The 13,501-nt window shown below is 30.7% G+C and overlaps 1 protein-coding gene across 3 annotated transcripts in view; it reads right to left on the reverse strand.

The window, feature by feature from the left end:
* Positions 1-1,957: 1,957 nt before the first annotated feature.
* The window catches only part of 5PtaseI (inositol polyphosphate-5-phosphatase A), a 94,719-nt gene continuing 83,175 nt past the window's right edge, over positions 1,958-13,501 (reverse strand). For all 3 annotated transcript variants that reach the window (XM_076511762.1, XM_076511763.1, XM_076511761.1), the window contains exon 16: positions 1,958-7,621. Coding sequence is in view for 1 of the 3 variants with exons in the window: in XM_076511763.1 (XP_076367878.1) it covers positions 7,440-7,621 (182 nt within the window). In the remaining 2 variants the exon portion in view is untranslated. The remainder of the gene's footprint in view (positions 7,622-13,501) is intronic.

Raw genomic sequence — 13,501 nt, forward strand, 5'->3', positions numbered from 1 at the left:
TACCTGCTATATACATTTAACTGTTTTGAAGGAACATAATTACAATATGAACTTCAATTAACAAAATGTCCTTCACCTTTCAACTAGTGTCGATTTTTTAAAGCACAACTAAAACAAGCGACTGTTTGGGTTTTACCGATATTTCATACAAATAAAACTGCTATCGTAGTTAATTTATTAAGGTAACAGGTACTTACTAAAAAAAATTGTTGAAGAGAGGAAAGTTCCCCTTTCAACCCCTTGCTGCTTAAGGCTGCGCGGTTGCTAAGGCCGACACTGGTTTTAATGATATTGGTTCGTACGAAAATGTCCTCCACCCAGTAATTAATTTGAAATAACATAATTATTTTTCCATTCCTAACCATATGACCTACAACTGTTAGTCTGTTTTGAATATATCATTACAATACTATTTTAAACTAATACGATGTTATCTACCATCTAATTAAATGATAAAAACGAAGAGTTGTCCCGATAAGATTTTATCCATTGTTCAATTTAATATCCTACACAAACCTACAATGCAATCAAGATTTGATTCACACTGTTGTAGGTATATATACATACAAGTGACAGAAAATGTATACTATTTACATTATATTACCTACAATTAGGAGAACTGTTACCACTGGAATAGCTTACCCCGAGGAAATTGATTGAAGAAAGTCCACGCAGATGGAGACACCAAAAGATACACAACACTCAACACATTTACACACACAAAAATACACCATACAGTATTTATTAGCAATTTATTGTATGGCTCCATGTATGTTTATACAGTAACATATTTAATCCACTTTTGATAGCTAGTTAAATCCTAATTTGTGTAGTTTTTGTAAGAAGCAATTTGCACATTGTAATGCAATGATGTGTTGCCATAATGTGTATGTGCCAGTTTAACCTTTTTATATTATTGAATCATGAAGAATTCCTAACTTGCATAGCGGCTGAGTTAGACTTACTTTTGAAATAATGTGGCACATCCCAATTTAAGAAACAATATTCCTGTATTAAGATTGCTACATGGTATGATGTCAGACATAATTTTGAAGATGAATAACACTAATACAATACAATAAACAATGGTTGAAGTAAACAAAAACTTTTAAAGCTTCCAACACCACCTCGAAATTAAGTTAATTTCCTAAAATACAAAAGTGGATTGTTTTGTTTTGAATTTCGCGCAAAGGTACACGAGGGTTATCTGCGCTAGCCGTTCCTAATTTAGTAGTGTAAGACTAGAGGGAAGGCAGCTAGTCATCACTACCCACCGCCAACTCTTGGGGTACTCTTTTACCAACGAATAGTGGGATTGACTGTAACATTATAACGCCCCCACGGCGTTTCGAGCGAGCATGTTTGGTGTGAAGGGGATTCGAACCCGTGACCCTTTTATTACGAGTCGGGTGCCTTATCCACCTAGCCATGCTGAGCCATAAAAAAGTGAAAAACAGGAATTACTACAACCCCACCCCATTTGACCAGATATCTGTGAAGTACCCCAGAAGAGTTTCATGGACTTTATGCATTTAATCTGCTTAAAGTTACGGAAGACGCTATACACCGAGAAGGGCATTAAAAACTGGACAGACAACTTCTAGAATAAGTGAATATAATATCTGTACAACATTAAGGTTGAGACCTGATATCATGTATTTTTAAAATTATTACAATTTCTTTGTGACAACTGGATTTTATGTAAAGACATATGTTTAGAAGTATATGTCACAGTCCTGATGAAAAAGGACATTCATATATATATATATATATATATATACACACACACGGTACTCCACAGAAGCTGAACAACAGACATCTTCTTGGTGTCAATTTTCAAGTTATTTAAGATCAAATTATTTAAATTACGAAACAGGTAAAAATAAAATCTACTTCAAATAATTTGTCCTTTAAACTCCACCGACTGTATCAAACACATGTTTGTCAGAGGCCTCTGTTTCTATGGTTTATATCTTTATTACATTTTCTCAGCATGGTATTATACATTTTAATAACAAAACAATAAAAGTTTATAACATTGTTGAAATCTCTCTCTTTCGACTAGATAAACCAAATATTTGTACAGGCATCAAACACTAACATGGAAACAACTTGTTTATAAGTTTTGTACCTTCAGACAATAATGAGAATAAATAATAATAAAAAAACACATGTATTTCCAGCTGCAACATAGCTATTATACATTTTTCTTTCTAACAGTTATTTCTAAAGATGCCACAAGGTGGTACCGCTATTCCACCAAAATCTACTGTATCTTATTTTTCAGTTATATTACAAGCTTAGCTACAACACATACATCATAAGTCAATCAATGCCACAATATACTTACGGTCTGCAGAAATGGAAAGGAATAAGGGTTGATTAACCTCCTGTTTCTTTATTCAAGATACAGATTAAATTGTGGTATTAGGTATTTTATATTACAAATATTAGTTTGTGACAGAAAGGTAGGTTCAGAACTTCAAATATGGGTGGGTTGTTGGTAAACTCCTTCAAGAAGATAGTTCCAGGTATGGAGAGACTTAACACCTTATCGTTTCAAGTTTACACTTTTAACCTTCATAAATCAACAGATTGTTTCCATTAATCAAAGCTATAAACCCATTTCACTTTCAAGTTTTTATTTTAACAGAAATTATGATAAAAAATCTTTATACCATAATTCAACTGGTGGCAATCACAATTTTGAAGTATTGCAAGCACGAAATTTAAGCTAGGAATGTTTTTCAATAATGAATACATAACACATTTTACACAAAACAGAATAAAGTAAAAGTTTTCTATTTAGTTCCACATCTCTCCAAATAACTTTCATCAAGTTATTAAAACAGACCTCTTAACATCTAGGGATTCTAGAATCTGTTTAGTTCTCACAGCCAAGAATTAGACAAGTATAATACGACAGAGACGAGCTTACTAAACAATGTACTGTGAACCTGGAGATTTCTTATCAGTAGAGTATATTATCAGCAACTGTATTATTTTCAATTCTTCCAAATTATATCAGTAACTAACAAACTTACATTCAACATATCTCCTTATTTTACAAAACCTAAACTATGTCCATTAAATTACATTGTTTGAAACCACTTTTATTAAAATGACAGTTTATTCATGTTAGAAGTTTTTAGGTCAGAGACTGAAATGGCAAAGTTCAGTTTTTCACTGATGCAATGAACTATAATAATAGAAAAAAAATGCCAGGGTGGGGGGAGGGAATCTCACTGGAAATAGTGACAGTAGATCTACTCAGCAACAAAAACATAACATTGAGATGATTATTTCAGTGAGAAAAGACAAGTCTAAGAAAGTAATACTGTATTTGTCTACTAGGCTGTTAAACAAGTAGACATTTCATCCCTTCTATCTTTAAATCTAAAGAGTTTTGCAGTGAAGCTCAGCCGTATAATATAAAAACAGCATTAGAATTATTTTTTTAATTCTGTACAAATTCAAGATGTATAGGAAGTTAATGTAAATCTAATCTATTTTCAGTTCTTCTTCAGTTCTCTGGTAATTAGAGTAATTAATGAGTTACTAATACTACAACACTTACAGCTGGTAGCTGCAAAGCATGCATGAAATATGATAGTAACAATAAGAATTACAACAATCGAGTGTAGAGTCAAAATAGCAGCAGCAATTATTTCATGTTTTTCTTCCTTGACACTATATTTATCTTACAATTCTTGGAGAAATAATATTTATTTCTAAAGATAAAATACTATGAAAATTAACTCAGATCCAAGTTGCTGTATTTTTTTGAATGCCTGAACTATTAATGTGTTGATATAAAGAGATAAGCTTCATATTTTTAATCTTAAATTACAAAAAATCAGTTAAATACAGGGTGGCCTACCCATCCATATGTTATATTCAATTACGCATGTATTATAAATTTGTTTCTTTTTTTTTCAGAGAAATGTGGCCGATGTAAGCCCATTTACACTTCAAAACGTCTCACAGAACATGGCGTCGCATAATATTATGCAGCAAGAATGAGGGACAGCACACAGATACACTGGATACATAAGATATATGGATGGGAAGGGACTTACGGGCCACCCTGTAGAATAACAATTGAAGGAAAAACTCAGACACACAGGACAAAAAAGGTTCCTCTGTTTCTCTCTTCTTTCAAGCTTTGTTACTAAAACACTATGATAATTTCAAAAATATTCCTAAAAATAAGAAGTCTTAAAAATTTGCACACATATACATATATATAAAAGTCAAAACATATCAATCTTGATACTTTTTGTTCACAAAAAACAAACTTCCCATATTCTTTCAAATGTAACCTAAAATAACCAATTAAATTTTTGTTCTTGAAATCACATTTTAAAACAATACATGAGATAAGAGTGATCAAATCATACAAGTACACTGAATCTTTGGTTTTGGGGTAACAAGTATATTTATATATATGTATAGATGGTTTATAATACTGATGTGTTTATTTACATGTTAACTACGATGTTAAACTATTTACACCCAAATTAATGATTGCTATTGTAAAAAAAAAGTACATTACAGTAACACACACTGTTTTCTTTTATACCAGGTGATGTTAAAATAACTTCAAATATGGTGAATTTAAAACAAGAGGATATATAGATAGTTGCCTAATTAAACTTTACATTCAGCTAAGTGTCAGTACCTAACTCTTAAGTTATTAACTATAAAACAAATCAGGTAGTTTGGATTATTTGAATTAACCATTCTAACCAGAAATAAGAAAAGCAGTGGCATTAGTATTGTAATCCACCAGGATCCTTCTTAACAATACTCTAGCATTTCAAAATGTATGGATGAAATCTATATTTATACTAATTAAAAACATTTTCAAGTGCATAAAAAGCATTAAAATAGCTACGATAACACTTTTTGAGAGAATTGAATAAAGTTATCTTAATTAAAGAAAGTTGAAAAGATTACGGTTTATGATAATGAAGGTATTTTAGAGGATAAAAACTGTATTTATTAAAGATTTTGAAGAAACAAAACAAGATATGGCACATCACACCATAAGGAAAGTTTACAAAAAATTATTGAAAAGGCTAACAAAGAGAGTTAACTAGATTTTGTCATCAAATAAATGTGGTCACTGTAATATATTTGGGACAGATTAGCTTTGAGAATAACACTTTAAGTTTACAACATTATTGAATTTGAACTGAAGAAGACTGTGGCAATACAAAATTAATGGACCCACTTATCTATGCCATGATTTAAAACCTGTTCCTGAAATTAGGAATTACATCTGTTCTCCAAAAACACAATAATATTCATTAACTTTTCATAATCTTTGCTAAGCAACATTCAAATATTCCAATAATTCAAGGCTAAAGAAATGCCATGTAAACATAATTTTACTTACATGTTTAAAGAGTTAAAAAGTTAATAATACTCTAGTACTATTTACAATTAAGTACTAAGTGTACAAATGCACAAATAAAGATGGGAGCTTCTAGTCCAAATTTTATGGCACACAGAGCTTATATATATATATATATATATATTAAACCAATCATGATTCTGATCTCAAATGGCATTATTTATAACTTCTTATAGTATCAGTGGATGAAAATAAACATTAAATAAATATACAATCTATGATTTTGCGTTTACAACAAATCTAGCAATGAAATTGTGACATTACTGGTACAAACTCACATACTGTACATTATCAATAAATTATTATTATACATACATAATTCCCTTCATTCATGGTTGCATATATTTGCAAAATACAATATTTTAAAGAAAATTCTCCATAAATTCTCACCAACATCTAAGGTTAGGGACACTGCTCTATCAAGCTTACAACTAAGCATTATGCTAAGAAAAGTACAGTAAGTATTACTTTAAATTCATAGTGAGATTTTATAGCATAAAATTCTAAAACTTTTAGACATCTAAATCATAATTTTACTTTTATTTCACTTCAAGCTATTAGCACATTGACTGGATATAGCTATAGGTAGAGAGTATGTAATGTTTGTTTGCCAGTGGAATAAATCATTTACCGTCACTAAGAAACTGTGAATACATGGGATGATGTTATCCAACAAAAATGTAGTTTCTGCACTGCTTTCCCTTTTTATTTACTTTCTTATATTTTAATTATACAAAGTTGTTGTTGTTCACTGGACTTTGCAGGAAGCTACTCAAAAGGTATCTATGATGTCTAATTTTGAAGTGATAAACTAGAGGGAAGGCAACTAGTCAACACTATCCACTACCAATTTTGGACAACTCTAATTGAAAAGTGTGACTTGACTGTCATGGCCCTAAAATGTAGAACATGCTTGTTCTTTATTTTAAGTTTATGACATTAATGGAGTGCAAAGTTAGAATCCACAGTCTGGCACACCATCCACTGGGCCATGACTGTCCAATTATGCAAAGATACTCATTGTTACAAAATCAGGAAACCTTCTATTAAAATATTATAGTTTCATGTACACTGCTGTCTTAACACTAAACTTAATAGTTTGTAATTACAATAGTTCATCTATGCATTAAATAATTATTCCTCAAACAACATATCATTGGGTGTATTTATGTTCAAGTAGTAACTCACATACTTACAGGTTTGAGCTTAATAATAACTGTTCAAATGTATTTTAGTTTACATTGTTAATGCTTATTCATCTACTTCATGTACAATTTATACTATTTCAAGTCAATCAAATTTGATTCTAAAATGACAAAATATTTACAATTGTATGAAATAAACTGTTTTAACAAAGTAATATTAGATAGACAGTTTATTCTTAAAGACAAAATTAAATGTTTCTGGAACAAAACTTAAAAAAACACAGAACATTTGTCTACTTCAGATAGCTGTAATACATTTAAGAAGTTTTTAAGACAAAAGAAAAATTATAAAACATATACACATACCTTACATGGCACCTTTGTCAAGTGGTTAAATTGTTCAATAACAAGAGCAAGTCCTAAAAACTATTACAAGATGTCTTATAAACATAATTTAAATGTTACAAATAGAATTACCAAAGTAATAAAGTCTTGTATTTGATGATAATTAATGAAGTAAATACGATGACAACCAACCATTCCAGTTCTGGTCTTTCTACTTATAACACGTATTTGTAAATTTTATTTGGCACAAAAGAGAACATGTAGCCCTTTTTCATTCAAAAGAAGTTTTTAAAAATACTATCCAAAACATGTTTCATGCTTAAAAGCCCCATAAAAGCTAGTAAATGTAGTTCAGTATATTTTTAAAATGTTCCAAAATAAAGGTTAAATTAAACGAAAGCAACAAAATTGGAAATTCCTCCAATGAAATATATAATGAAGACAGACCATTTGATGATGGTAGATTTGGACTCTGGCATACACTTTACATAACCTTACTGGTCCTCATTAATGGAAGCAGCTGACAATATTCACACTGTAGTTTCTCGAAAGATCTGCACAGGGGACCCAGGATACTTGACATGAATGTAACGAGTCACAGTTCCCGAGTCTGGACCTGGTGACATGGTCAATCCAACTCTTGGAAGACCAAACCTTGACGTGTCCAACAATGGAACTTGTGAAGGCATATGGTCATTTGACTTCTCATTTTCTGGAAAGAAATATGATTTCAGGTTACAAGAATTACAACCTGTTATGTACAATCAATTTAAAAAGTTCTAATATGCCAAGTTCTCAATACTACAAGTATAATTACTGTAAATGTGAAACTGACAACTGTAACTTACATTACTAGAACTGTTTTTACTTTTTACATCAGCTAAGAAATACAAAGTTAGTAGACAGGTTATGATGTAAGTTGTAAATTACAAGTATCTTGTAGGGATCTTTATTTCAGCATTCAGCTATCACATAAACTAAGAGTTAAAGTGAGTTACTTGACTTTAGTTATAAATTACTACTATAGTCCTATAACAGTTCTGGTTTGTGTACTGTTTTATAAATACCTAATAAATTTAGCTTCTTGACATGACCTAATCAGTCAAAAGACTAGAAACAGATTTCACACTCATGCTAATTCTTCAAGATTAGGTGCTACTATGACAGCAGTTTAGTTTAATTTAGGTCTTAAATACCTACAAGACTTCTGAAGTACCTCTGATCTCCAAACTGTACCATTTAAGCAGTACCAACGTGTAAGCAAGCACAATCTTGATTTTAAACAAAGAATTTCGTGGTAACCTTAATCTCCATGTTGAAGTGGTAGGTAATAGTTAACATGCCTTATATCATAAATAACCACCAAAACATGCTGAAAATGTATGTATAGGTATCTATGTATAGGTTCACTAGTTTATGGTATGTAAGACAAGGTTAGCATGATTTATATTATAGACTATCACCATAATTTGAGGACTAATCTCTGTGCTGGTTCATTAGTTTATAATGTATGTAATAAAAAGTTAGCATAATCACCAGAATTTGGTGATACTGATTTCTTTGTTGTTCCATAAGTTTTTTTAGCAGATTAAAAACTGAGTGCTCATAATCTTGGTTCATGAATAAAACACCAACAACAAAAAATATTTCTCTCTACACTAATTATTAATTACACTGACTAAATAGACAGTTGCTAATCATAGCTCTACAGTCTCTAATAAAAAATTACTATGTTGACTAACTGCTTTTCCTCTATTCTTTCACTGGTAAATTAAGAATGGCTACCTGGAGAGGAGATGGGTGAAATCAGGTAAATCTGCCTGAAAATCACCAATGATGCACCAGCATTTAAGGTGTTTCAATGGTTCTAAGTTTCTCAGAATTCAAAATTTAAAAAAAAGCATAAGGTTATAAGCAAAAGTCCTACTTAATGTGTAAATCCTCAGATTTTGTAAGCAATAATTTATTTTTGAGTGTCAGTGGATACTATGTAAAAGTGATTAACCTATGGGGTGTAAAATCCTAAAAGGTTTGAGGTAAATAGCTGATCATGAAGAATATACACTACAATTGTATGAAACAGTTTATAATGGATTGTTAATTCTAAAACAGTAGCAAACAAAACTGATTACCAAGTGTAACTATTTTTACTAAATTGTAAACAAAATTAGTATCATTGGCAAATGGTTAGTCAGAGATTAAGTAACACTAAAGTTAAAAAGAATAAATTCTTAATGGTTATAAGCATGTGTAATAATAAAGTATAACCTTTGTTGATTTTTAGAAATCTGACTAAAACAGTTTTGAGGATGAATATTACAACCCTTCTTTCTGTCTTCATTAGGGTAACTATAAGAATACTTTTTTTTTTCCTTAGGTCACTATCAGAATGCTTCTATCTTCTTCTTTAAGGTCACTACTAGAAAACACCTGTCTGTCTGCCTTAGGTCACTATTAGAATGCTAATGTCTATCTTCCTTAGGGTAACTATTAGAACACTCCTGTCTATCTTCCTTAGGGTCACTATTAAAATTCTTCTGTCTGTCTTCCTTAGGATAACTATTAAAATACTTCTGTCTGTCTTCCTTAGGATAACTATTAAAATACTTCTGTCTGTCTTCCTAAGAATAACTATTAAAATTCTTCTGTCTGTCTTCCTTAGGATAACTATTAAAATACTTCTGTCTTCCTAAGAATAACTATTAAAATTCTTCTGTCTGTCTTCCTTAGGATAACTATTAAAATACTTCTGTCTGTCTTCCTAAGAATAACTATTAAAATTCTTCTGTCTGTCTTCCTTAGGATAACTATTAAAATACTTCTGTCTGTCTTCCTAAGAATAACTATTAAAATTCTTCTGTCTGTCTTCCTTAGGATAACTATTAAAATACTTCTGTCTGTCTTCCTAAGAATAACTATTAAAATACTTCTGTTTGCCTTCCTTAGGCTACTAATAGAATACTTCTATCTTCCTTACATCACTATTAAAATACTTCTATCTTCCTTAGGTCATTAAAAAAAAAGGAAAATAGCTACAGCTTTATAAATAAATTTGAATGATGCATAATCACATATTTGTTTCCAAAGGTAGTGTCCAAAAAGTGGTTACAAGTGTAACATTCTTTGTAGAACTGATAAACTGTATTATTTTGTGGCTCATTCTAAACTTATAATGTACTATAATAAATCTTCATAAGGTACAGAAAGAGGTGAAACATGTTAAAAAATGAAAGATTTAAAAACAGTTTGTTGTTAACTGTAATCTGAACCAGATTAAACAAAAACAGATGCTCTACTGCCATACACACACCCATAAATATCAACTACAAAACAAACACAAAGTTTTAAAACTTGAGAAACATCCCATGCATTTATCAATAACTTTGCTACCAACAAGTTGAAATTTGATGCACAAAGGCCACTTATAACATTTCAATGCAAATCATATATATGTGTTTCACATTTGCAAAAACTACACAACTGAAGGAAATCATAAATTTTGATTAAGCACTAGTTTATCTTCCTGACTGTAACAAATTTAGGATCAAAATCTTATTATCAAGTAGATACAAAGAAATGTTATGAAACTTTCCTACATGCATACAAAATAATATTTTCTCTTTACAATAATAAACTATTAGTATCATTATTAACTAACATCTTGGAATCCCAGAATACCATAATTTATAATCAAGTGTTAATAATGTACATAACAGGTATCTTTGCTGTCCTGTACAGGGTGTCCCAAAAGTCTGAACCCATAGGGAAATATACACAATTTATTCTTAATTTATTTACTATTCAAGTTGCATGCCATTAACAGTCATAGTGGTATCAATTTGTGGTATACTGTGCCAACATGGTAGTTTCTTACCTGTAAAGCTGGCATTATAAATGTGTTTAAGAATACAATGCCTATTTTCCCTATGAGTCCAGCCTTCTGGGACATCCTGTGTATAAAATAATACCCACTACATTACCCAATTTTGCACTATTGATTTTAGTTGATAAATGCAACTGAAAAGGCACTTGGCAAACATCAATTAGGAAGAATGAATATGCTGTGAAGACCATTATGGTGGAAGACTCAATCAGGACCCTTTCTAGTAAAAGTTGTACTTTAAGAACATTGAAATGGCCAGAGATTTAGATCAAAAGTAGAAAATCAACATGGATTATTGTAAACACAGTGGATAAAATAAAGTAAAATGTGAATTCTAACAGGTAAATCCAGCTTGTATTAAAAAAATAAGTAATATTCTAAAACATGAAACCCATGCACAAAACAAAGAAATGTGCAGAGTGCAAGCATGTTAAACTTGCTATTTTTATCCTGTAAAAACATTTTGTGGAAATCATCAAAAAAACATCTTAGAACTTGAAGTAATGTTTAATTAATTTAAATACTACTGTACATGCACTCTTGCACCAAAGTCTTGAAATAACTTCTGGTCACTTAAAAATCACAAGGTTTGTCTTTTGTTAGGCTTGCATTTCAAATAATGCCTGTCTTTCCAAGCTGAAATACTAATTATGAAAAATTAATGAAATTGAAGATTCAGTGATGTCAAGAAATTGAAGATTATTTCTCATAGAGAAGTAAGCATGCTAAAAAAAAAAACCTTTCTTTTAAATCTAAAATAGAATAACAACTGTTATTTCACTGATCTAATTGTTTTAGGTATATACCATAAGGAGATAGTTCATGGAGACAGACACATTAATGCTGTGACAGTGTTTCTTCATTCTACTTTCTTAGAGTATTTATGTGCTAGTTTGTACAGTCTTCATTTAAATGGAAGGATGTAGTTTATGTTGTGTTAGTATTTGTTATGGGTGTAGCTTAGAAGTCTTAGGACTAGTTTTAGTACCCTATTCTGTTGGATTTGTAGTTTGTTGAGAGTTCTCTTTGACATGTTGTGACTTGTTATCCATATTCTATGACTGGACATATGTATATTTTACAGATTTTTAGGGTTATTTCTGATGAGCATCCTTTATTTTGTACAGTAATAAGCCTTATGTGACTAACTTGTTTGATAACTGATTCTTATAGTTTCCCTACATGTTTTACTGAAGATGATGGCAAGAACTTTGGCACTAGTATTTATTTTAATGTCTATATTGTTTAATTTTCATTTAACTTCTTTCCATGTATTAAAATATTTGTTTAGGTTAGAATGGAATATTATGCCCTTTGTTTTCTTGTTTATTATAAAATTTAATGGTTTCTGAACTTGTTCTGTGACAATTAATGGATTTCTGGAAATACTCCAGACAACAATGATGTCAGCAAACTGGGAGAATCAAGCGTATGTTCTTCATAGAAATAACGTATAGGACAGAGACCTGCAGTACTCCTACTGGGATATCAAAAGTTTTTGAGATAGTGTTGTTTATTCTTAATGGGTTGTACATTTAGTTAAAAAGTATGAAATCCATCTTGTTATTGTTTAGTTTAGTCTGTATCTCATGGCATTAAGCATTTACTCATATCCAGGGAAACTGATTGTGGCTTGGTTGTTGTTAAAAAATCTGCATACAGTCTGTGAGAATTGTAAAGCAGTAAATGGTTTGTTGCTTTTACTGGATGAGTCCTGTATATTTGTAAGGAGATTATTGGTTTTAAAATAGCAGAGGAGTCTTTGGGCTATAGTAGTTTCCATTAGTTTTCCTATACAGTAAGACTAACAGGTCTAAAGTTTTTTAGGAGTCAGCTGTTATTATTGCTTTTTTCCATGTGTTTGGAAAACAACCTGCCAACAGTGATAGGTTAATTAGATTAATAAAGTGGATGATTAGATTATTGGAGGATTTCTTTAAAATTATATTTCCATTTTGTTAAGGCTGCAAGCAGAAGTTTTGATCATGTGGATGTTAATTTTAACTTCAGCTTTAGTGATCTTGCAATTTAAAATATTACTATGGTTTGACAGATTGCTATCATTGGTAATGGTGACCAAGAAATGCGAGGTATATAATTGAGGAAATTTTCAATGTGATCCATCAACTAATTATTGGTTAGATGAATTGAAAGTTGTGGAATGAGTGTTACTGAAAGTTGTTTTGAAATAATTAGCTAAGATATATATTTTCTCTTAGTCTGTTTTGCCATGGTGTCATTGAATTTTATATGGTGGAAAGTACTCTCAGTTTTTGTTTGAGTTTGTCCATTTGCATTTTTTCACAAAAATTATTTGGATTATTTCACAATTTCTTGCACAACTATAGCCAATTATCACTTTAAAGTGTATTACTACTACTTTTTTTAATGAGGGGCTTAATGTTAAGGTCATATGTTATCTCCTGAAGCAACAGAGTTAATGAATTAGCTTGTGTTATTTCATACAGATGTAGGTATTACAGAGTTTGTGTCTGTGGTAATAATTTGGGTGCAATATGTGTCAAGCTCAGTTCTATTTTCAATAGTGGTTTTAAGTGGCCCTAGGAGACAGTCTACTAAATTGTTGAACGTTTTCTTATCTTTACTTTTGTAATTAAATACTGGAGGTAAGTTTTGTTGCATTCAACTGTTAGTTTGTAATGTAAATGATACAGTGAAGTGACAGCTGGAAGTTGGTGGGTGGACTTT

This window comes from Tachypleus tridentatus, chromosome 7 (assembly GCF_004210375.1).
Source record: "Tachypleus tridentatus isolate NWPU-2018 chromosome 7, ASM421037v1, whole genome shotgun sequence".
Classification (NCBI taxonomy): Eukaryota; Metazoa; Arthropoda; class Merostomata; order Xiphosura; family Limulidae; genus Tachypleus; species Tachypleus tridentatus.